Source organism: Phoxinus phoxinus, assembly GCF_949152265.1.
Source record: "Phoxinus phoxinus genome assembly, chromosome: 13".
Classification (NCBI taxonomy): Eukaryota; Metazoa; Chordata; class Actinopteri; order Cypriniformes; family Leuciscidae; genus Phoxinus; species Phoxinus phoxinus.
The window spans coordinates 18,657,177-18,681,179 of record NC_136888.1 but is presented as its reverse complement, the minus strand read 5'-3'; the positions used below and the strand labels follow the sequence as shown (position 1 = coordinate 18,681,179).

General features: G+C 41.9%; 3 protein-coding genes across 3 annotated transcripts; all 3 read right to left on the bottom strand.

Annotated features, from left to right (window-relative positions):
- Window positions 1-350: 350 nt before the first annotated feature.
- LOC307009306 (myelin and lymphocyte protein) lies at window positions 351-12,970 on the bottom strand. The gene is made up of 4 exons (XM_079632972.1): window positions 12,797-12,970; window positions 2,301-2,468; window positions 1,306-1,443; window positions 351-787 (listed from the first exon to the last, which is right to left on the bottom strand). The coding sequence occupies exons 1-4, from the start codon at window positions 12,890-12,892 to the stop codon at window positions 713-715; spliced, it is 477 nt and encodes a 158-aa protein (XP_079489098.1). The 5' UTR covers window positions 12,893-12,970; the 3' UTR covers window positions 351-712.
- On the bottom strand, window positions 3,881-5,571 carry LOC307009305 (uncharacterized protein). The gene is made up of 2 exons (XM_079632971.1): window positions 4,427-5,571; window positions 3,881-4,373 (listed from the first exon to the last, which is right to left on the bottom strand). The coding sequence occupies exon 1, from the start codon at window positions 5,525-5,527 to the stop codon at window positions 4,520-4,522; it is 1,008 nt and encodes a 335-aa protein (XP_079489097.1). The 5' UTR covers window positions 5,528-5,571; the 3' UTR covers window positions 3,881-4,373; window positions 4,427-4,519.
- A 1,775-nt stretch (window positions 12,971-14,745) lies between the features above and the next one.
- On the bottom strand, window positions 14,746-17,057 carry LOC307008889 (myelin and lymphocyte protein-like; the record flags this gene model as incomplete). Its single annotated transcript, XM_079632164.1, has 4 exons — window positions 14,746-14,854; window positions 15,205-15,324; window positions 15,910-16,187; window positions 16,973-17,057. The coding sequence occupies 4 exons, from the start codon at window positions 17,055-17,057 to the stop codon at window positions 14,780-14,782; spliced, it is 558 nt and encodes a 185-aa protein (XP_079488290.1). The 3' UTR covers window positions 14,746-14,779.
- Window positions 17,058-24,003: the final 6,946 nt, after the last annotated feature.

Genomic DNA, 24,003 nt, shown 5'->3' with positions numbered 1-24,003 from the left:
ATTATCTATTTTTTTATTCTCATACACAAATATGAATTATTGGGACTTGCCTGGCTTGTCACTTGTGAGGACAACTCTGCAATATTTGTGTGTGAAAAAGCATAGGATTTAGCTACACTAGCTGAATGTGGGACTTTCCCCTACATCTAGAAAGTTCAGACTCTCTCAAAAGCTGGTCTCACATCATGCAAGCTTTTAAAAAAAAACCAGAATAAATTACACTTTACAAATCAGAAAATATCGACACCGTGTGACTAACATTATTTGCCTGTATCAAAATGCATCATTTATATAGTCATATTTACAGGCCAAACATTATATCAGCCTCAGGAATTAATTACACAAGGAATTGTTTAGTTTATATTCTTTTATTAAAATATTATGTTGTTCATAGTGTGTAGTAGCTAAATATACAAAAAATGATTTATCTGTTAAAAGTATACAAAAAACCCTCATGTTATTTCTTCATCTGAATCTACACAGGGAGTCATCATAGTACAGATACCATTTAAAAAAGTTTCCCTCCTCCCAAATATAAGAAAGCATCATCATTACAGAATCATCTGAAAAGTGTAAGTGGGGTTATTCCATCATGATTGCTGTGGTTTTTGAGTAGGACTGACCCCTGAGATGCATCTCTCTCAGCCCCCAGTAGTTTTACAATGTTTTTCAATTGATGTCAAAATGATTTCCTTTTGATCAGATTCTTTGATTAGAAGGATTTCCACCGCGCAGCAGAAAGGATGCAGTGGATGAAGTAAAGCAATGTGGCAATAAAAGAGAACACCTGAAGGAGAGAGAGGGCAACAATTCAGTCAAACATTTGAACTTTAAACAGCTTTAAAAATCATTTAATTTAGGATCAAATAAATGCTGCTACAGCTTCAAAAAATGCTGTCATAATTTCACCATTTATTTTGCATTTGGGTGGGGGGAGTGTTGATCTGCATTGTAAATGTGTTCAAATCTAACCACTTCATATCAGTGTGCATTGTGACTGATTGATTTTTTTTTTTTTTTTTTAAAACCTGTGTGTGTGTGCGTGCGTTCGTTCGTGTGTGTGTGTTGACCTCTTATATACGGTCTATGGTGTTGATCCATGAGTGAAGGATTTGTTACTATTTTTATTAAAACCACATAAACTCCTCAAATTTAGGCAAAAAATAAAATAGCGTGTATTCCAAGTTCAAGAGCGAAAGGTCTTAGGCCCTTTCGATAAACACTCAATTTTTAAAAATGTGCATGAAAAAAAAAAACTATTCAACATCAACATATAACAACAAAGTGTGTGTATTTTGTGCTTACCACAGCTGCAATGTCGATTTGATAGTACTTAAAGAGAAGTTCAACTGAAGTGAAGGATTTCCAGAAAATGGTCACATTAGCCAGGATCACTGAAGCGCTCAGATAGAACGTAACAGCAATAAGGTGATAAATAAAGTCCTGCACACAGAAGACATCATCAAAGGCAGTTCGTTTACACACACACACACACACACACACACACACACACACACACACACACACTCCTAAATAAGTTTGATTAATTAATTGATTATTAATCAAGTTGGGACAAGTTTTCCAGTTGTTCGTGTTTGGTTGCCATACTCCAAATATTTAGGTCTAAATGTCCACCAAACAACCCTAGCTTTGGGAGGGTCCCTCACAGTTCGAGCCTGATTTAGCGTTTGGAGAAACTTTGCGATGCTATGTTTTTTCATCACGGGATTCCTAGATCTAATTGAAGGTCAATGTTTGACCTACACCATGACGATCCGGTATGTTTCGGGACTCACCACTGCAGATGTTAATATTCCGCTCTTGCAACGAGATTAATACAATTATTCAAGAAAACAAACACTATACCACTTTTGGTTTCTTTTTTTTGAATTTTCATTTTAGTGCATCACTAGTAGACTATAAATGTATTTAGGCTACTCATGAATTACAAGTGCAGCAAACTGATTTTTTATTTATGTATTTTTTACAGTTCATGCCAAATTAATGTGACAACTTCTAAAATAACTGGTTTCAAGTGAAAAAAGGCAGTTAATCTGAATATCAACCTGACAAATTACATTAAACCGCAAGTCATTTTTGTAGGTTAGAGTAGAAATAAATCCTTGAAATGATTGCAGATTACCACTTTTTTTTCCAGTGTATGTTTTAGTGTGTAATTATGTAGGTATGTGTATATTTTAAGGCCCCCTTCTGGACACCACATTAAAAATCTCTTATAGGCCCAAATGACACACATACACACACACACAAACTTGCACTATAATCTGTTCTCTGCTTACCGCTGTAGCCCAGGCACTGCTGTTTTTGTGCGCTCCAAATGCAAAGATGATGAGCCAGAGGAAGGTCATCACAAAGCAGAAGACTGATACAAACATCACCCATCCCTGAGGGTTGATCGGACTCACATATGTGGATGCCACCAGGATCCATACTAACCCTCCAAAAACCTGTAGGACAAACACACACACACATGCAGATTCAGTATAGTAATTTGCGCATACCCATAATGAAACCAACCAGACTAGACCTTTCGATTTAGATAATTAGCCGGTTATCACACTTATTCTTATTAACACATGTTAATGATAAATTCACTCCACATAACTTGTCTGTACACAACACAAACCCTGAGCGAGTCTCTAGAATATGTAAAACAAAGTTTTAGTCAAAACAAACTGACTTGACTCGGGTGGTTGACATGACATGGCCTTTTTTTGGTCCAATGTGTCAAAGTTAAAATAGAAAAATATGTCAAAAACTGTGGTAATATTGTTCAGAAAGTGCTGATTTATATGAACATACCGAGCATTCATGGGATTAATCTTCCATTTTTTTCACAATTTTCAGCCAAACCAGAAAAAGCTCATGATGCGTGACTGTCCCAAGCACATTTTACAAATTTTGATTTTGAATAAAAACAAGAAAATGAATTAATTTTCTGTTTATTCAATCATATATTGATAACCCAGATGTCTACTTGTGAGTCTGCTTGACTAAAAGTTCAGACATAATATTTTGAAGCCACCCTTAACTAAAACATTTTGTCCCAAAAATGGATATCATATGGTGTGTGACGCCATATTCCTTTTTTTGAACGGGCACTTGTTTGGAGACCTTTGGGAAGTGCTGGCCCTCCTTCTTTCAGGAGGAAGAACCATAGACAGTATATAAACGGGAAGAACAACACCTCAGAAGGACACTGAAAGTTACAAGATGAGTTTTCTCTCTTAATGTTTAAAAAAAATCAAGTATATCCAGCTGCTTCAGTTCCCTTTTGCGCTGTCTTTTGGTGTGACACATTTTACACAAAAATGCCCAAATTAAATTACTTTTCAATCAATATTACCTTTAAAACTATATTGTCATATTGTAGTTAGCATGGTTTTAGCATAAAAGCACATTGCTTAATGTAATGCTAAGTACATGAAACCTCATAAATGGTGTGTGACAACATCATAAGGTGTGACAGGGTTTTCTGGTAGTTTTGACTTTGCAGGCAGCGTTTGCGCACGAAGGTATGGACAGACTTCTGAGGCAGCGTAATGGTTTAATGATATATAGCAAAATAGAGCGAGCTTTATGACTACAAAAGTCATTTCTAGCTAGAAATGGCTGGTAATAACAGTAAAACGTACTCGGTTACTAACGTAACCTCGGTTCTCTCTAGGAGAGGGAACGAGTACTGCGTCGAAAGAACGCTACGGGAAAGATATTTCTTTGTCGAGATTGAAGCCAAAAATTAATCCTTAATTTTGTAATATTGTAAAACGCTTTTCTGAAGCATACAACCTAGGCGGAGCAATACAGCTCACCCATTGGCTGCTCTGCCAGAAAAGCACAGCCTATGCGAGGCCAGGACGCTGACCAATGAGGACGCTTCGCGCCCTTCTGCGTCACCTCCCGCCCAAACAGGCGTGGCCTAGGCCTATAAATACGAGCATAGCTGTCTAACACGCCGATTTTCGTCAATGAAGCGACGCAGCGTGGACACGCACGGCATGAGACGCAGTACTCGTTCCCTCTCCTAGAGAGAACCGAGGTTACGTTAGTAACCGAGTACGTTCTCTTACGTAGAGTTCTCTCGTACTGCGTCGAAAGAACGCTACGGGAACCCCATGCAAACCGCCGTGCGTGTTCTTGGATCGACACAGACACCTAAGGGCGCGCGCGCCCTGGTATACAAGCGCCTACCCCAAGAAGTATAAGGAGAGCGGCTAAAATAGCATCATCCCTTATAGTAGTGCCTCTCAAGGCATAATAGCATATATATGTAAATATAGATATATATGAGGGGTAATAGCATGCTCATGGGACACATTGTCAGTGAGTGATGCTTAAAACATTGAAGTGACCTGGGCCGCAGCGCGGGGCAGGAGCACTTATACATATTAGACATTGAAGTGACCTGGGCCGCAGCGCGGGGCAGGAGCACTTGTACATATTACCATTGAAGTGACCTGGGCCGCAGTGCGGGGCAGGAACACTTATACATAGTCTTCTAGACCGAGAGCAGTTTAGCCTGCAACGCAGGAACCTCTAGGTTATAGAACCTAATAAATGTAGACGGGGAGGCCCAGCCTGCCGCCATACAGATATCTTGTAACGAGATTCCGCTATACCAAGCCCATGAGGAGGCCATGCCTCTCGTGGAATGTGCTCTGATGCCCAAAGGGCATTCCAAGCCTCCAGATGCGTAGGCTAGCGCAATGGCGTCCACTACCCATCGAGACAGACTCTGTTTCGTTGCGGCTCGTCCCTTGGAGCGCCCGCTGAACGAAACGAAGAGCTGCTCCGTCTGTCGAAAAACAGCGGAGCGGGACACGTAAGCTCTTAATGCCCTGACCGGGCAAAGGGAGCTATTTCCGTCCTCTGAGGCCGGCAGGGCCGACAGGGAGATGACCTGAGCCCTGAACGGTGTGTTGAGGGACTTAGGCACGTACCCATGCTTCGGTTTCAACACGACTATAGAGTCGTTTGGACCGAACTCCATACAAGAAGCTCTCACTGAGAGCGCTTGCAAGTCTCCCACACGCTTCACTGAAGCGAGAGCCAAAAGAAACACGGTCTTGAGAGACAGGTGTTTCATGTCAACTGAGTGAATAGGCTCGAAAGGGGCCCCTTTCATAGCGTTCAACACTGTAGAAAGGTCCCAAACGGGGACTGAAGGAGGCCTTGGAGGGTTTAACCTCCTGGCGCCTCTCAGGAAGCGGACCACCAGGTCGTTCCTGCCTAGTGAACGGCCAAGCGTTGGATTAACGAACGCTGATATGGCAGCCACATAGACTTTGAGCGTGGATGGGGTTCTTCCCTTATCCAATAGCTCTTGCAAGAAGGAGAGAATCTCCGGTTCTCCACACTGAAGTGGTGACAGACCTTGATCTGAACACCATCCAGAGAACACCGACCATTTGGAAGCGTAGAGCCGTCTAGTAGACGGAGCCCTAGCTTGTTCGATCGTGTCTAACACTCCTCTTGGGAGGTTAGCGGGTACCCGTTTATGGCCCATACGTGTAGGGACCAAAGCTCGGGGTGAGGATGCAAAATCGAGCCCTTGGCCTGTGAGTGGAGGTCTCTCCTCACTGGTATCGGCCACGGGGCAGTACTTTTCAGTTGCATCAAAGCTGGGAACCAGGTCTGATTCGTCCAGAATGGAGCAACTAGCAGTACTGAGCATCCGCTCTCCCTGATACGCTCCAGCACTTGAGGCAGGAGTGAGACAGGAGGAAAAGCATAGAGCGGGCGGCGGGGCCAGACTCTGGCCAGCGCGTTCGTGCTCTTCGAAAAGAATTCTGGGCAATGAGCGTTTTCCTGGTTTGCAAACAGGTCTATTTCCGCTCTGCCGAACGTTTTCCACAGCAGACGCACTGTCTGTGTGTGTAGGGACCACTCTCCAGTGGGAACGTTGTTCCGTGAGAGTCTGTCCGGGCCTACGTTCAAGTGGCCTGGCACGTGCATTGCTCTTAACGAGCGCAGGTTGTGCTGGGCCCACACCAGTATGCGTTCCGCTAACCTGAATAGGTTCCGGGATCTCACGCCACCCTGGCGGTTTATGTAGGCTACTACCGACATGTTGTCCGAGCGGACCAGGACGTGGTGTCCTTTTATCCGGGGACAGAAGCGCCTCAGCGCAAAGTCCACTGCCATCATTTCCAGGCAGTTTATGTGCGGTAGTTTGGCTCGCTCTGACCACTGGCCAAAGAGCGGACTGCCGTCGAGCAGTGCTCCCCAGCCTGAGGTGGACGCGTCCGTGGACACCACCTTCAGGCTCGAGGAAGTCCCCAGGCTTACACCTGACCGGTACCAGTCTGACGCTCTCCATGGTGTCAGGGCTGAAATGCATTCCTGAGTGACCTTGAGGCGATAGCGACCGTGTAGCCATGCTCGGCGCGGTACGCGCGCTCTCAACCAGAACTGTAGTGGGCGCATGCGCAGCAGGCCCAACTGCAGCACTGTTGAGGCTGAGGCCATGAGGCCCAGCATTTTCTGAAATCTCCTGAGTGGCACTATGTGGCCGCTGAGGAAGGATTTCGCCATTTGCAGGGTATTTCGCCTGCGCTGTGATGACAGCTGTGCTGTCATAGACAGTGAGTTCAGATCCAGTCCTAAAAAGGAGATCCTTTGACTGGGAAACAGTGAACTTTTCTCCCAATTGACCCTCAGACCTAAGCACTCGAAGTGATCGAGTATTAGTGTCTTGTGGTGAGCGAGTTCTGACGGCGATTGAGCCAGAATTAGCCAATCGTCCAAATAGTTCAGAATTCGAACGCCCCGGAGTCTCAGGGGTGCCAGCGCCGCGTCCATGCACACTGTAAATGTACGAGGTGCTAGGGATAGGCCGAATGGCAGGACTGTGTACTGATATGCCCGGCCCTCGAAGGCGAATCTCAAAAATCGCCTGTGACGTGACGCAATTTGTATGTGAAAATACGCGTCTTTCAGATCTATTGCCATAAACCAGTCTTCTCGGCGAATTTGCGCGAGGATACCTCTGGTCGTGAGCATTCTGAACTTCCGCTTTGCAAGCGTTTTGTTCAGACGCCTTAGATCTAAAATGGGTCTGAGACCCCCGTCTTTCTTCGGTACCAGGAAATATCTGCTGTACAGGCCCCCTTCGCTCTGAGCTTGAGATAAAGGCTCTATGGCCCCTTTGCTCAATAGCTTCGCTATTTCGGCTCGAAGTAGATGTGCTACTTCTGTTTTTACCGTGGTTTCGACTTTTCCCGTGAAACGGGGAGGGCGTCGATAAAACTGTAGCGAATAGCCTCTTTTTATAGTCTCTAGCACCCATTCTGAAACCCCGGGTAGTCCTTCCCATGCATCTGCACGTGTGACTAGGGGTTGAATGTAATCTGGGCTCTGGTCGCGAAATGGCGGCGACACGAGAGCAACCATGTGCTGTGACATGGACGCCGTGGCGTCTGAGGCGGGGGACATGTTTAACACAGTATGCGTCCCGCGCGCGCTCGACTCTCTGAGTTGAGAGAGAGCACGCGGGGCGAGCCCTACGGGGCTCGTTATGTTTGTGAATAAACGTGGGCGCTTGGTGGCGGGCACATTTATAACACCGGGGACACTGTGTTTGTGTACTGACTGACCGTTCGTTAGTTTCGTTTTTACAGAAACCGCGGAACGTGCAGTGTGTAGTGGTTGTGGGCACTGGACAGTGGGCACGCTCACTACACGTAAAGCACAATCGGTGTGAGCCGATTTTATGTGTGCAAACCCTGTGTTGAACGGGGCTGTGCTTGTGTGAATGAATGGGCACTGGGTGGGCATTGCAGTTACACACATTACACCATCGGCCTTGGCCGGAACACCAGAAATTAAACTCTTTTTTAGATTTATCTGGGTCGCCGTGAAAACGGCGTTTGTGTGCAGGCAAACGGGCTTTACGGCCGGTTTGTTGGCTGCTGAGTACACTGGTACAAACACGGAACTTAGGGCTGTACAAGCGGGAATCTTTGGTGGAAGTCCGGCCGCAGCGGGACCCGAACACCGTCTTTTTCCTAGCAGGGCTAGGATGGCGCCGAGGCCTCGGGCTTGATTGAGATCTTGGGCCGAGGACCACGCGGTGGCGGGCGGCGTCCGGCGGAGCGAGACCGTGGTCTCTCTCGGGCCTGTTGTTGCTGGGCCGGCGCGGCGGGCGCGGGGCGCTGCTGAGTTCGGGCAGGCGGCTGTTTAGGGCGGCCTGTTGCGGAACTGGAGCGCTTTGGCAGGAAATGTCTCATGGCCTGCGAAGTTTTCTGTACCTCGGCGAATCGGTCCGCGAAGTCCTTCACGGAGGATCCGAAGAGGCCAGCCGGTGAAATGGGGGCGTCGAGAAACGCAGAGCGCTCGGATTCCGCCATTTCAGAGAGAGTCAGCCATAAATGTCTCTCAGAAACAGTAGCTGTGGCCATAATCCTGCCGATGGCGTGTGCGGCGGACTTTGTAGCGCGAAGAGCTAGGTCTGTGGCGCTACGCAGGTCCGGAACACTGATCGCGCCCGGGCCTTCCTCGTCTAGCTTGCAGAGGAGGTTGGCCTGGTGGATTTGAAGCACCGCCATGGTGTGCAGCGCCGATGCAGCTTGTCCGGCGGCGGAATACACGCGACCGTTCAGAGCTGAAGACGTGCGGCAAGCTTTGGATGGTAGGACTCCCTTAGCCCGCCGTCCCGCAGAGGGTGGGCAAAGGTGAGTCGCTACCGCCTCCTCGACCGGAGGGAGAGCGTGGTAGCCTCTGTCTCGAGCACCGTCCACTACGGAGAATGCTGGCGAGGCAGAAGTACGTACTCTGGCTGAAAATGGCGCCTTCCATGATTTCGCTACCTCTTCGTGAAGCTCAGGAAGAAACGGTGCGTGTCTGGAGGGGGGCGCAGCGCGGTCTCCAGAGAGGAAGCGTCCATCCAGCCGGTTGAGTGCAGGTTGTTCGGGCGTCGACCAATCGAGGCCGAGGCTCGACACGGCCTGTGTGAGCAGACGCATCAGTTCCGCCTCGATGCTGATCTTCCCTCCTCTGCGCTCTCGAACAGCGGGGGAGGGGAGGTCCACAGAGCTCGCCCAACCCTCGCTCTCCGAAGCGAGAAGCGAACAGCAATCATCATCTCCCTCTGATACAGCTTGCTGGTCGTCATCCATAACGGACAAAGCGGCGTGCTGCGGCTGTTGTCCGTCGGTGAGCGACTCGAGCGAGACGTTGAGAGGAGCTAGCGGCGGCGGCGGCGAGCTCCTCGTGGAGGGAGGTTCCGGGACCCGCTGAGCACGGCGCTTTTTACGGCGCGGCGCTACAGGGGGCGGTTGAGCAGCTTCGGCGAAAGATGCAAGGCGAGTCCGCAGAGTCGCGATTGGCATCATGTCGCAGTGATGGCAGCCGCCATCACCGAGAGCGATAGCTGCATGTTCCTCGCCCAAGCAGGAAACACATAACTCGTGGTGGTCCCCGTCGATGAGCGCAGCTCGGCAGGAGCCGCAGGAAAAGCGAGACATCTTTATAAAGACGCTCGTGCTCTTTTGTGAGGAAAAAGCGTGTGACGCGGTAGGCGAACACACACACAAAACACACACAAAACTGAAAGGATATATCCACGCCGGAGAAGCGCAGCAGGGAACGGCGGCTGAAGGCGGCGAAGACCAGCGGCTTCAGGTAAGGGCTCGTCCTGCTGAGGTGCTTGTATCCAGACGGCTGTGGTGGCTCGAATCAATCCAGCGATGCGTGCAGCTTCGTTGAATTTAAGAAAATCAGCGTGTTAGACAGCTATGCTCGTATTTATAGGCCTAGGCCACGCCTGTTTGGGCGGGAGGTGACGCAGAAGGGCGCGAAGCGTCCTCATTGGTCAGCGTCCTGGCCTCGCATAGGCTGTGCTTTTCTGGCAGAGCAGCCAATGGGTGAGCTGTATTGCTCCGCCTAGGTTGTATGCTTCAGAAAAGCGTTTTACAATATTACAAAATTAAGGATTAATTTTTGGCTTCAATCTCGACAAAGAAATATCTTTCCCGTAGCGTTCTTTCGACGCAGTACGAGAGAACTCTACGTAAGAGAACGCTGACTCACTACACGGGACACTGATGAATAAAGTCGACATTACGTCCTTATTGTACAAAATCACTACTGGCAAATATGAACTGACATTATGTTTGAGGGTACTTTGACATGACAGCGATATGCTTAACAAAAAAAAAAACTCAAAGGAAAAACTTATGTTTTCAGGCATCCATGGCATTGTCGTGTAAACGAACGGCCAAAACTCGTTGACAACTGTGTGTGTAAACAGCCCCTCAATGTTATTTAAAGCAGCATCAGACTTACATTCTGCCTAGAATATGAGTATGACGAAGTCAGGCTAGTCTCATTCGTTTCTTTGCTAGATTTTCTCATGTCTGCTCATACGTAAAGTTATATAGTCACTCCCTGTATACCTTTTTTTTCTCTCTCTCACAAATGTTTTTCTCTGTCACAAATGACTTTTGGAAGTGCAATTTGATTACGCTATTTTAATAAAGTTGAATTAGCTAACCTTCTATGTCATTTTACTCTTCAAAGTGTACACTTGCAAGTGTTGATTATAATTAATTTACTGTTAGGCCCATAAATAATAATAAGGATTAGCCGAACAATATTTAAAAAGGATTTGCCTAACAATATTTAATATCTAAATGTCTCGCAACAACGTTGCTACAGCCCTGTCGCGCAATTCTACGTTGTTACAATGTTGCAAGCACGTAGACAGCAGCGGTTGCCATAGGAGAAATGCAACGTGCCACAGACGTTGCCACAAGGTAAATGTGTTTGCTGGGATTAGGCCTATCCCATCTAACACGTTGTGGCAACGTCTGCGCGACATTCAGCAACTTGGAGACATGAGACATTCAAACCATTTTTTAAAATGCTAGATAGGCCTATCCCCCATTTAGCATTATGTTTTGAGGTAAATTTTTAATTAGTCAGATAATTATATACTTTTTAAATATTGTTTATCCTTATTATTATTTAATTGGGCTATCAGTAAATTAGCTATTATAATCAACACCTGCAAGTGTACACTTTGAAGAGTAAAAATTACAGGTTATCCTACGTTAATTCAACTTTATTTAAACTGCATAATGGTAACGTTAATCAAATTGCAATTCCAAAAAAAAAAAAAAAAAACGAATATACAAATTTATTTTATAATAAATATACCATAAAAAGCAAAAATCTGAACATTTAATGAACAAAACCAGGGTTCTGTGGCAGACAGTTAGTCGAAAGCCGGGCGATAGTCCAGGAAACAGGAAATCCAGAGGAGCAAAGAAACTAATGAGACTAAATACTAACAGACAAATCAAATGAAAAACTAAACAGTGCGAGCGAGGCTAGTAGTTACATTAGACTACAATTAAGTTGTAGGTTGTGTTAGAATAATTACGTAGCCTATCTTATTTAGCTGAGGTAAACTAAACGCAGGCTGTATCCTTGCTCGATGACGAATGAGACAACACAATGAGCCAACGGGCTGTTGAAATTTAAAAGGCTGATTTTTCGCGCCTCAGGGCAGTGACGAGCTACATAATGTAGTCCAGTGGTTGTCCAGACACCCTAAGCAATGGCTCTGAACGGTGGTTTAATGTCAACATTGCGACAACGCTGTAACAACCTTCACCACACAACGTAATTAATAGCAACCTTTTGGCCATGTTGTTAAAACGTTGTTAGAAGGTTGGGTATACGTTGTGCCAGCGTTTTGTGTTTGCTGGGATGTTGTCTGACAGTGACAGGCTGACTGTGCATTATTAGTCCACGTATTTATGTTTACCATATCTAAAATGATCTAAATGGCCAACTGTAACAGAGACTCAAAACAAAGAACAAAAGATGAAAAAGCACGCAAACTCGCCGTCTCTGTTTTCTCTGTCTCTTGCACATATCCTCCAAACAGACAGACTCATCTCGCCTTTCATTTGAGCAACTGAATCTGATACATGACCTAAACTCACATTCATGCTCTTAGCTTCTACTGAGCTCAGACAAGAACCACAACCACAAAACAAACTCCCCTTGTTTAAACACCATTCTTTGATCCACCGTTACAGGTTAATTCAGGTGTATGGGTTCCGTAAGTGTAGCCTGTGTGTCCCTCATTAACCTCGGTGTCAAATGCTGCTATTGTGGAGGTGCTGGACTGAGACCTCATGTCACCAGAAACCCGCAGTCAATTTGTCAGTTTGTAGTAAAATATATATATAAAAAGATAAAATAATTAGAGAAATAGAATAGCCTACAATACAATTCCAATAAAATGTAATAATCGTAAAATATTTTTTATTTGAACTTCCCTTCTCCAACCGTTCCATTCGCCTATTTAATAAATAAAACTAAATGAAGTGAAACCATCAATAGGCTTTAGGAACATACATAACATATCAAATTTGACCTGGACCTGTAGGCTAGCTATAGCCTAAATATAGAAATATTTACCCCACAAACCGAATTAACTGCAGCCCTAAAAAATATGTAGGCCTACCTATTTCTATTTTTATTGTATAATATTGTATAATAATTATTCTTATTTTTAAATTTTTTACACGTTTCGCTTTACTCCTTTTCCATTTCCATTACCTTCAAATGTTAAAATAGAAAAAAAAATGCTTCATTATTAAAATAAACATTAAATAAATAGGCAAAATATAAAAATATATAGCTAACAAAATTACAGAATAGCCTATTCTGAAAGATGATTTTAATATTTACCCATATTCATCTGATATGCTATTTAGCAATAACTGGATAAAAAATAGCATTAAATGTTCCGTTCACGCACCAGTTCGGGCAGGTAGAGGATGTCCGGTGCGGTGGTGCAGATCCGGAGTCCGCTGGGTAGGCTCGACATCTGCTGCGTGACCGCTGCCATCGTCATACTCCAGAGGAATGAATGGAGTAAGGGAGCCACCGGCGCGTCTTTTCAATGTCACCTGAAGACCTGAAAAACCTGCTCTGTGTGAACACACCCTACGTGAGGAGAGTAGCGTACCTCTTCATTTTCACTGAGCGGGCTGTGATGTTGAGGAACGCGGGTTTCGTGTATGTGGGTGCAGTTTGGCAACGGGTTGAGTCATTCTGAACTCAGGTCAATCAGCTCAGGTGTTCACAAATACACAGACACTCGACTGTGGAAGTTTTTACTTTTTGAAAAAGTTAGAAACAGGGTCAAAAACAGTTAACAATGTGGCAAAATTATTGCTGTATAAAAACAGTAAGGAAAGATAAGGACAAGGAGTGTCCTCTTTCTTCAAGGGCATATAGTTTTCAACTATGTCGACATCATAACTTTAAATAAACATGTATAAAAACAGGGTGAGGTCCAGCATTAATCAGTAGCCTACTGGGTGGAACACGATTCTTGATGCCCTTACGCATAGCCTATAGCTACATCTTTTGACTATGTAGATTCGTGATTTTCTAAAACATCTAGATAATCGTTTTGACTGATACACAGCTAAAAAGGAACGATCTCAGAACTCTCAAAGTTATGAACAAACGTTCTTCCAGTAATGTTAACAGAACGTTCATTCGGATTTATCTGGTCTTTAAAAATATTCTCAAAGTGTTAGCACAAAACTGTTTTTTTTTTAATGCAAGATCTTTTTATGAAATGGTTTAGTTAGATGTGCGCATACTATTTTTTAAATGTTGCTACTTATTTCAGAATGTTTTGATGGATAAACATTTAAAAGTAACGTTCCCATAATGTCTGCAAAATTATCAAGTGGAATGGAAATAAGGTTTTTGTAACTTAATGGGAATGTTAGCAAAATGTTTATAGAACACATTTTTTGTTACCTGTTTTTTTTTTTTTTTTTTTTTTTTTTTTACATAAATGTACACCTTTTCACTAAATAGGGTTATCGGCTCTTAAAGGAACCGTATGTAAGATTGTGGACAAAACTGGTACTGCAATCACTTTCAAATTACAGTAGAGCGGTGTATCCCCTCGCCCCTGACTCGAGGTTGCCAGATAGGCTGCAGGATCCAGCAGGAACGTAGGCTGCTACAAGGAGCTTCCAATGGCAAGTGACGAGTCCTACACAGTAAGTTTTTTTTCTGGTAATTATGTTTATGCTTCATGAGAGACGTTAGACATTTTTTATCCGACTAGAGTTAGGGTAGGTTAGAGCAGACTAGAGCAGAGCTGGCAACCCGGATGCCGAAACACTACTGACTTTGTGATTGGTAGATGGGTGGAGGGTCGTGCATCAGGCCAAAACACAACATGACAACATCAACATCAGTTAAGGGCTGCAACTTCACTTTTAAATGATAATATCCTGGCCGGACTACTGTCAGTGATATAAGTATTTGAAATGAACATGATTTCTTAATGTCTACTGACATATTTGGGCCATTTTATGATTAATTGAAATACATTTTTTACATACGGTTCCTTTAAATATCTGGTTTACCGAAAATGGCACCATCTGGCCATCTAAGTCTTGAAAAACAGCATCAAGCAGTGCCATTACACCACTGTGCACTCAACAGAAAATAACATTGTTTACAGGTAAAGTTACTTAATATTTAATGTGCTATTTGCATAAATTATTTGAAATTCAAAGCAAAAATACGAGTCTCCTAACTCCAGACTGTTCACCTTGGTTATTGTGTCAAACACAAGAAATGGAACAATAAGTAAAAATCAGTTCTGCACATCTGCATATCTTTCATAAAAACAATCTTATCAATATGTAGTCTGTTATTTGGTTTGGCGGTGAGTGTTTTAAAGGGCTTTAAATTGGACTACACAAGTTCAAGAGGACTTCCATCGGAGAGCAGAGAGGATTGCATGAATCCAGTACAGTAATGTGACAATGAAAGCCTTCACCTGTAAACGAATGAAACACACCTTATGCTACGCTCCAGTTAATTCACATCAATCATTATAATTACATTTAGGCCTTGAATAGTCTGGCGCTAATGTTTGATTCAAAAGTTCCAGGCTACACACTAGGCTACATAAAGAGCCAGGGCAACATAAACTTTTGAACAGGACAATCAGTGTAAATTGTTATTATTTTGTTCTAAAGGACCGTACTAAATAATTTTGACCAAAATAAGAACAATTTACACTGATTATCCTGCTCAAAAGTTTACATCACCCTGGCTCTTAATGTAGTGTGTTGCCTTGAGCATCAATGAGTGATATAAAGATTATCTGTGATGAATGAGTCTTACCACAGCAGCAATGTCTAGCTGGTACACTTTACCCTGTCCTAGTTTTGAGATTGTGACATTAGCCAACAGCACTGCGGCACTCAGATAAAAGAATACGGAAATGCCATGATATCCAACATCCTAAAGAGAGCAGAATACAGAACAAAAGTGAGAACGTATGTCATGTTCAGGACTTTATTATTCATTTCCCTTAAACTATTCAAATGTCTAGGTCTACATTTGAATTAATGTTGGTCAGACTTTGTTATCTGACCAACCAAACTTTGAACAAAAAAGTACTGTGGTGGAAGTAATGGTACTGTATGATAATATTGCGGTGCTCCAGAGAATACAATACTGAAAAATCAGGTTTGTATATGTACAGGTATATGGCAAAATATACAGACTTTCAGCTGTTTGCAATGAACAAATGTGATTGAATAGCTCAACAACAAATTTTTCAAGTGGTTTCCCCAAATTCAACTGAAAATGCAACTTTTAATGACTTCTGCAGTCTCAAAATTTTTCAAACCCTTCATGGCAAGCATCTTTTATTTAGTAGAACACCCCTTTGCAGTTATGACCTGCTGAAAACGAGATATATAACCAGACACCAGCATCTGGCAGAAGTTTTGAGGAATCTTAGCCCATTCCTCATGAGCAATGGCCTCCAGTTCAGTAATATTCTTGGGTTTGCTTGCTGCAACTGTCGCCTTCAAATCCCACCAGAGATTTTCTATTGGGTTCTGTGACTGTGGTGACAGGTGACTGTGATGGCCACTGTAGAATCTTCCAGGACTCTTTCTGCAACCAAGCCTTGGTGGAATTTGAGGTATTGGGATCATTGTCCTGTTGGATGGTCCAATGACACCCAAGCTTTAGCTTCCTCACTGTTAGCATGACGTTTTCTCCTAGAATTTCCTGAAACTTCAATGAATCCATCTTGCTTTCCACATGCTGCAGGTTTCCAGTGCCAGAGGATGCAAAGCAGCCCCAGAGCATCACTGAGCACCACCATGCTTAACAGTGTAGGTAAAGACAGTAGACAGTAAACATGTTGCTCAAGGGTTTTTCTGAATTCGCCATGTCAGAAATCTGGTTGCAGCCGTTGATATCTTCCTTTTTCTAGTCTGTCCAGGAAGTGTAACCACTGTTCCTTTAACTTTAAACTTTAAACGAACAACGCTTCCAAAGGTGTCTCTATGAACATTTAGTGCCTTCGCTATCTTTCTGTATCCTGTTCTTTGTTTGTGAAGGGTGATGATATCTTCTCTTAACTTTTTGAACCATTCTTTTGGCTTTGCCATATCTGTAACAGGCTGTCAAAAATGACACTCAACAAACCTAACCAGTTCATGTGCTCTAGCTCAAGCACACCTGGTGCAACTAATCAGGTGTGCTTGAGACAACACCTGTTTAGCAGATTCTTGCTTTTAAGAGGGATTGTATTCAGGGAGTTGAATAATTTGGAAATAGTCTTATAATTTCTTTCATTTCATATTCATAACAAAAAAATTCATGAAGTGGTTTCCAAATACCAGACTGTTGTGGGGACAAATTGTTTTCTTAAAGTCATTTGTTCTAGTCTAGTCTATTATTGACACACTCATCTGAAATGAACTGGAATCTCAAAAAAGCAGCAGTTTCCCCATAAACCATTTAATCTGAATGTTAAATGGAGAGTGTCAAAGATAATCAACATTTTGAGACCACCAGGATTTATAATAAATTAGGTTGTAGATCATTAAAGTAGTAAAGGAATGGATTTGATCTTACTGGTTGCATATACTTATAAACTCTGGAATGAAGAGAATATCAGGCATAGTGGTGAAAATCTTAGTGCCACTGGGCATCACGCTCACTGAAGAAGCCATTGCTTGTGTGTGGTGAGATTGACAGGGATGAACTGAGACTTCATAAACATTTTCCTTATCCATACTGTCTTTACCTATCCTGTTTTCTACAACATTTGCACTTCTCATTATTAAAATATGCGTTCCATTGAACACTTTATGTTGAGAAAAACTGAACAGACTAGAATGTTTCAACAACGAACTATAAAACTAAATCTTCAGAAATGAAATTTTTCCTCAATGCATTTGCAGTACAATGTCCTTTTCTTGGTACCAATATAAGCTGAAAAAAGCTATTAAATATTGCACATATAACAACACTAGATATACGTTTAGATTATGAAGGTCCAAAGGGCTGACTTTAATAGGAACATTGGACTACATAAAGCAAGCAAAACAAATGAAAATATATTGTCTAGATCAACTTTAAAATCCTAGAGGCAATATTGTAATATGAGCAATTATGACAAAAGGTGTTTGGTTGCCTTCTGTTGTATTGCATGTTTGTAGTACATTTCGGTAACACTTTACTTAAAGGGGTGTGCATAAGACTGACATGACACCTTTATAATCATGACATGACACATGTCATGAATATGAAGGAGGTTTTATGCATGTTTATGACAACTGCCATTAAGTGTCATTCGCTCAATTATGAGATTTATAAATCAAATATGACATTGTTTGAGATGTCTTTGTCGTGACAACTTGACATAACCAAGACAACATAACCTGTCATAAATATGTCTGAATATGATTAATGATCAAACTTAAAAACCCACTTGGCTTTATGGGTTAACATTACATTAAACTGTCATGTGATTGGTTTTGACATTGGCTGTAATGAGGCTATTATAACTGTGTCAGGAATATTTTTCTTGACCTCAACTACAGTGGTACAAATTGAATTTGTCATTAAAATGTCATTAAGTGTTAATACTCTGTCAAACAATTGTATAAGTGTGTCATGTATACTTTTCTTGACCTCAAGTACAGTGGTACACATTGAATTTGTCATTAAAATGAAAAATATTGTCATGTTAAAAAGCTAAAGCTAAGTGGTTTCTTAAGTTTGTAAATACAGGTTATGATGTATTGGTTTATGTCAGGTTGTCAAAACAAAGACATCTCAAATAATGTCATATTTGCATTAAAAATGTCATAATTGAGCGAATGACACTTAATGACAGTTGTCATAAACATGCACAAAACCTCCTTCATATTCATGACATGTGTCATGTCATGATTATGAATGTGTCATGTCAGTCTTATGCACACCCCTTCAAGTAAAGTGTTACCTATTTTTCTTTAACAAAACCATTTTGACCAAAACTATTGTCACAAACTGAAAGTAAAATGCAAGTTACGTAAGTGCAAGAACTGCCCAGGTGCTGCAGGACAAAATGCAAAGCCAGATTCACGACATCATTGACTACAGGAAGTGAGATGTGGTTTTGATTGGATGCAGGAGGATGTTGGGAGCCATATTAGAAACCTGTGTGAATGTATGTATTATGTATTAGTTCAGCTTTTGTGTTGCTTATTTTCTGCATGATCACACCAAATCAGTTTATTTCTCTAATTTGAGTGAATTGCAGCAGTAAGCGTTTGTGTAAATGTCAGTTTGTAGATTTACATACTTTGTGTATTTGTAAATCATGTATGTGTGGACAAGTATCTGAGCAGCAGTGTTCAGTTTGAGATGGTGTACAAAATATACAGTATTAGTAGCCTATTATTTGTTGTTTTTCTCTAAGGTGACTAATAGCTTATTACTAAACAAGTTCTCCTTGAGTAACCCGTTGACTTAAATGCACAATAGTAAAAAGGCCCACTGCAAAGTTTTAACCTAAAGCCTTCCATTTTGTGACCTAGTTTTTAACCACCAAGCTACATCAACTTCTGTTCTGTCTAGTAAAGACAAACCCTGTAATTGACTAATTTGTTTAGCAATAGGTTTAATTCTAGAACACTCTGTGGTCATCTGAATTCATTTGATTACTGGCTGCCTCCCTCAATATCAATTAAACCTTAAGCACTCATCTAGTCTGGTTATACCAAGAGGAGTGATGCCATAGCTGGCAAACATCCTCAACTCTGGCTTGACTATGCTCTCACACTCCCCATCAAGTTCTGATCCAGACCCCTCAGAATGTACATCTTAATGAAAGGTAGATACCATTACATACTGGTACAAACTGGCCTGATGTTAAGCATCTACTGTACCTACCCAACCTTGGTTAGTGAACGGCAGTGTAGTATGTATGCGGTGTAGTACATCGCAGTATGTAGATTTTGAAGGCCACAGACTGCGCCTTCGCCTCCCTGAACTTCCTGACCAGAGTCTCGACGGATGTGAAAGGAAGGCGAAACGGCCGCATTGAAGAGAAAGTTCGAGAGAAAGTGGCAGAGGAGAGCAAGATCCGGGGTGTGGCGCAGCTCGGCCAGCACCTCAGGGGAAAGACCCTGGCCCTGGTCTAGGTCCTACTACTACAACAGATTGGCCTGGTAAGCTTGCAACACGACCAACGTGTACAACACGCAGTGTAACTGTATAACGCGTTGAAGCTTTGATGGCAGAGCCTGAGGCATCAATGTCGATGCCTAACCCACAGAGAGATAGTTTGCCAGCATCTCTTACCCGATATCAATACATATCCGTGCTCACGCATCCCCTTTACAGTTGTGTAATTCGTGTGGGCTGAAAAAGGTGGATGCAGGACGAATATGGTTTCCTCCAACCTCGCCGTGGAGATCCGGAAGAAATAGGTGACTCACCAAAGTGGGGCGGTTATGTCCGGACAGAAATCCCTCATCTAACCCGCCGCAAGCGACTTCACATCTCTTGAGCCTCCCCGTCAGATCTAATCTGTCTGAGGCGCGGGGCATAACCTCCAACAACTCTCATGCGGGGCAGGCAGGCTGAGAGGACTCAACTACTTCTTTGCCCTCTACAGCCACATCCGGCTCTTCGGATACCCGATGGATCAGAGGATGTAAGTGACAACAAATCTTCATTGAGCTGATCGCACTTGTCAGCCACTGAAAAATGAGAAATAGCCACTCTAATTCCTCGACCAGCTCCATCTGTGATCCCCAAACGAGAGCAGAGCTCTCACAATGCTCGCATTCAGCCCCCTTGAAGACTGAGCGTGCATTTCCCTCGCCCAGTGTGTCGTCAGGAGTAAGATAATGCTGAAACGGATGCACAAATTTCCTGAAACGCTTTGCACTACAATCCTCATGATGATCCCCTTCAATACATCACAAACAAACAGCACCTGAAGACAAAGAGGATGACGTCTGACGTGTACTTTTATACTGAGGTTATACCATTTGAAAGGGAACTAAGCAGCAGCAACTAAAAACCATCAGATGTGAGCTGTCACAGGGAATTCTGGGAATGTCAGCTTATGGCTTCTCACTGTAATTTACAAGATGATTTATTTATTTTTTACTTCAGAAAACAGTACATTTAACAGTATTTTACTGTAAAATTAACGAAATGTCCTGTTATAGATTTTTTCCATTGTAAGTTTGGTTAAAATAACTTACTATTAACCAATTAACAGGATTTTACTAAAGCATTTTAGTCTTCTACTGGTAAAATGATGTTGACTTGATGCAATTAATGAAATTCCAAAAGATTGTTTAATGCACTTTAATTAGCAATTTATCTAGATATACACAGGCAGAACTGTATACTACATTGACGCTCAGAGGGAAAACACATTTGGAGCACCATACATTTGAGTGAGCCCTTGAGCGAGTTGGAAAAAAAAGAGCAAATAAAGAGAATAAAATGAACTCCCTTCAGGGCCCAGGATAGAAAATATTTACTATGTGGAAACAATTCAGGTGAATGTTTAACCTTCAGATCCAGAGAGCTCAGTTAAGAGGTGTGTGTGTGTGTGTGTGTGTGTGTGTGTGTGTGTGTGTGTGTGTGTGTGTGTGTGTGTGTGTGTGTGTGTGTGTGTGTGTGTGTGTGTGTGTGTGTGTGTGTGTGTACGCATGGTAAATGTGTTTCACTGATAAAATGTTAGGTTTCACTTGCTTTTGCAATCCCAGACTAATAGAGATACACATCAGCTGGCTCAAGAGAGAGATGTCTGCAAACACGCACACACTTACAAACAATCTCTCTCTTTCCCCAGGGTGAGAGGCTGTGTGTCGGACAGATCGGATCTTACTGAAACTTTTGTCTGAGTGGCTGGCGGATCTTGTGTCTGATGAAGACACACATACACACCTGGTTGCTCATGGGAACACTTGTAGCGTTGCACAGCTCCAAACAATTACTTGTTTGTTTATCTTCTGATCTGGTTACCTAAGGTAACAATGACATGAAATTTTTATGAGCGATAATGGTTTTCTTTTGCTTCCTGTGGTAGCCATGGTTCACCATCACTTTTGTGTAAATATTAATAGGACTTTCAATCGATTAAAACACTGAATCAAATTAATTACAAGATGCTGACCAAGATATTGAGAAGATATTTTAAGACATTACTGTGATGCATGAAAACACTGAATAGTGCAGGCTCCATTAATACAGGCTGCACTCCTGCATTCCACTGGAGATTCTTTTTTCAGTTTTTTTTCTTTAGTTTTTGAGATATGGAAGTCTTTTGTGAGATGAAATGTAAAGATATGAAGTCACAATGTGAGTATTAAAGTCCCAAATGCAAGATATAACGAGAAATACAGTTGCTGTAAGAATTTTTGTTGTTGTAGAAAAACGGATAATGTCCTGGCTCAAAATTAACTGTACGTTTACATTTAATTTTACATATCCTTCAACCCTCACACGCATAATCAAAATACGGGTGACGTATGAAAAATCAAATGCAGAAAATGCCTTATGATTTAAACTGTAAATTGGGCTGTATTTTTAAGTTTTTTTTCGTATTGCTTAATCTCATTGTGAAATATAGTCACAATTACAAGAATTAAAACCAAGTCTAAAAAACTTTCTACTATTTGTTTTACTCTGATGTTGAAATTGGCTTCCATATTAAAAAGTAGCATAAAAAAAGCATTTTATGCATTATTTATGTTAAATAAAAATGACCAGCCGTAGAAAACAATAGGCCACAGATGCCTAATATTTCACAAAATGAAACATAGATAAACATTAAAATGAATGATTCAGCGCTAAGTATGGATGACCTACGAACCTTGTGACCTTGAGCATTGCCCCATGGGAATTGTGCCTGCAAATAGTACACCGTAATGTATATACATGTATCGCTAAAAGTGGAGTAATTTCGCATGTCTCTTGTTCAGGGTTTGGGGATTTTAGATCAAATGTGATTTGGGGGCCACAGCCACTTCTGAAAGCACACTTCTGCTTTTTTGATAGCCAAAGTGACTAACAACACACAAACACATATACAGACAGTATTCTCTTTAGATTTATTTAGAATTAAAAGAAAGTATTAAAATGTATAATTATCTCCAGCATCTATCGTCTCTGTCCAGACAGTGTGTGTTGACTTTGGGCTCTAATGCTTTTCTATCACCACAGCAGCAGGTCACCCCGGTGTGTCATCTTACTAACTCGGGTTTCATGAGCAGTGGTGAAATGTGAACACTCTGGAATCAGACAGTCCTGACACACCTGCACACACACCTAAATACTCAATCTTCCCCAACAATGTACTGATGAAAGTGATCATCATGCGACAACTTATTGAAGGCTTTTCTGTTCATGTTGTCTTACAAATTGAGGATGGACGAATTATTTTGATATTCCTCATGATCGGAATGAGCGCTGAACTATTAGGAAAGAAACTCTATGGAATTCTAACTGGTGAATTAAAAGATGGAATGTGGTCAGACCAGTCTCTATTATTTCTCTATAAACACTGGGAGTGTGGAGACAGAAACCAATTGGGAAAAAAACATTACTGGTCACATACTTTTTTTTCAGCACAGACTGACAGCATAATTCATTATATAATGTACATAACTTTTTACATTTAAGATTATGTATGAAATATTGTTATATATAACAAGTGTTAATTTTTGTCCTGGAATGTCAGAACCAGAATGTCAGAGTTATAATGATAAAAAAAAAAATCATAATTTACTCTCAAAAAGATAAAAAGAAGATATTTTGAAGAATGTTTCAACTTTGTTTTAGATGTTCAACAGAAAAAAGTAAGTCATACAGGTTTACTGTAGAATGACATGATGGTGAGTAAATGACAGCATTTTCATTTTTGGGTGAATTACTTAAGGTGCAAACAGTGGATTCTAACGTTAACAGTGTTGCTAAGCTAACAGCACACATACATTTTGGGTAAAATTATTTTTCACTGAACTTTTTGCAGTGCTTTCTGAGATTGCCTTCTTCAGGCAGAATCATGTGGTTCTGATGCCAAAAAAAAAGTATCTTAAAGGTCAGCATAAACAAGTCGTCTACCTTTTTGAACAGTCTTTGCATCAGAAGCGTGCCTATGACACCTTAAAATGCTCCCTTTGTTGGCAGCACACTAGTTCTTGGAACAATTTACTGCAGTATCAAAGTCTCAAGGAGTAACTAACTAAAAATAGTTAATGTAGCTAAAAGCGAATGTAGTTGAAATTTACATTAGCTAATAAACTATTTTTTCAGAAGCACATCTGATTCTTTAGTTGCTCTGATTGAAACTATATCATATAAATAAAAAAAATTCGAAGAGCTTCAATGTAATTTGCTATTTTTGTTACTAGCTTGTAATGTTAAACAGTAGCTTGCCTGTAGTTTAGCTACCGATTGTAAAATATAAGTTCATATTGATCAGTCTCTACTTGGATATTGGTAGCAGAACTATTTGTGACTACAGTGTACAGTACAGAACATATACATACTTATTATTACAGCACAGACACATGTTACGTGTGAGCACCAGCTGACTTATATAATACAGTATAAGAAGACAAAAAATTCAGTTGGCATGACACCTCTTCAGTGATAATACAG

Bases quoted from the DNA above. Each gene is read 5' to 3' on its own strand.
- LOC307009305 (XM_079632971.1), bottom strand. From the start codon at position 5,527: ATGGGCCATAAACGGGTACCCGCTAACCTCCCAAGAGGAGTGTTAGAC.
- LOC307009306 (XM_079632972.1), bottom strand. From the start codon at position 12,892: ATGACGATGGCAGCGGTCACGCAGCAGATGTCGAGCCTACCCAGCGGA. The intron at 2,469-12,796 runs GTGCGTGAACGG...TTTGTCCTACAG, and splicing joins TCCTCTACCTGCCCGAACTG to GTTTTTGGAGGGTTAGTATG. The intron at 788-1,305 runs GTAAGCACAAAA...TCTCTCCTTCAG, and splicing joins AAATCGACATTGCAGCTGTG to GTGTTCTCTTTTATTGCCAC.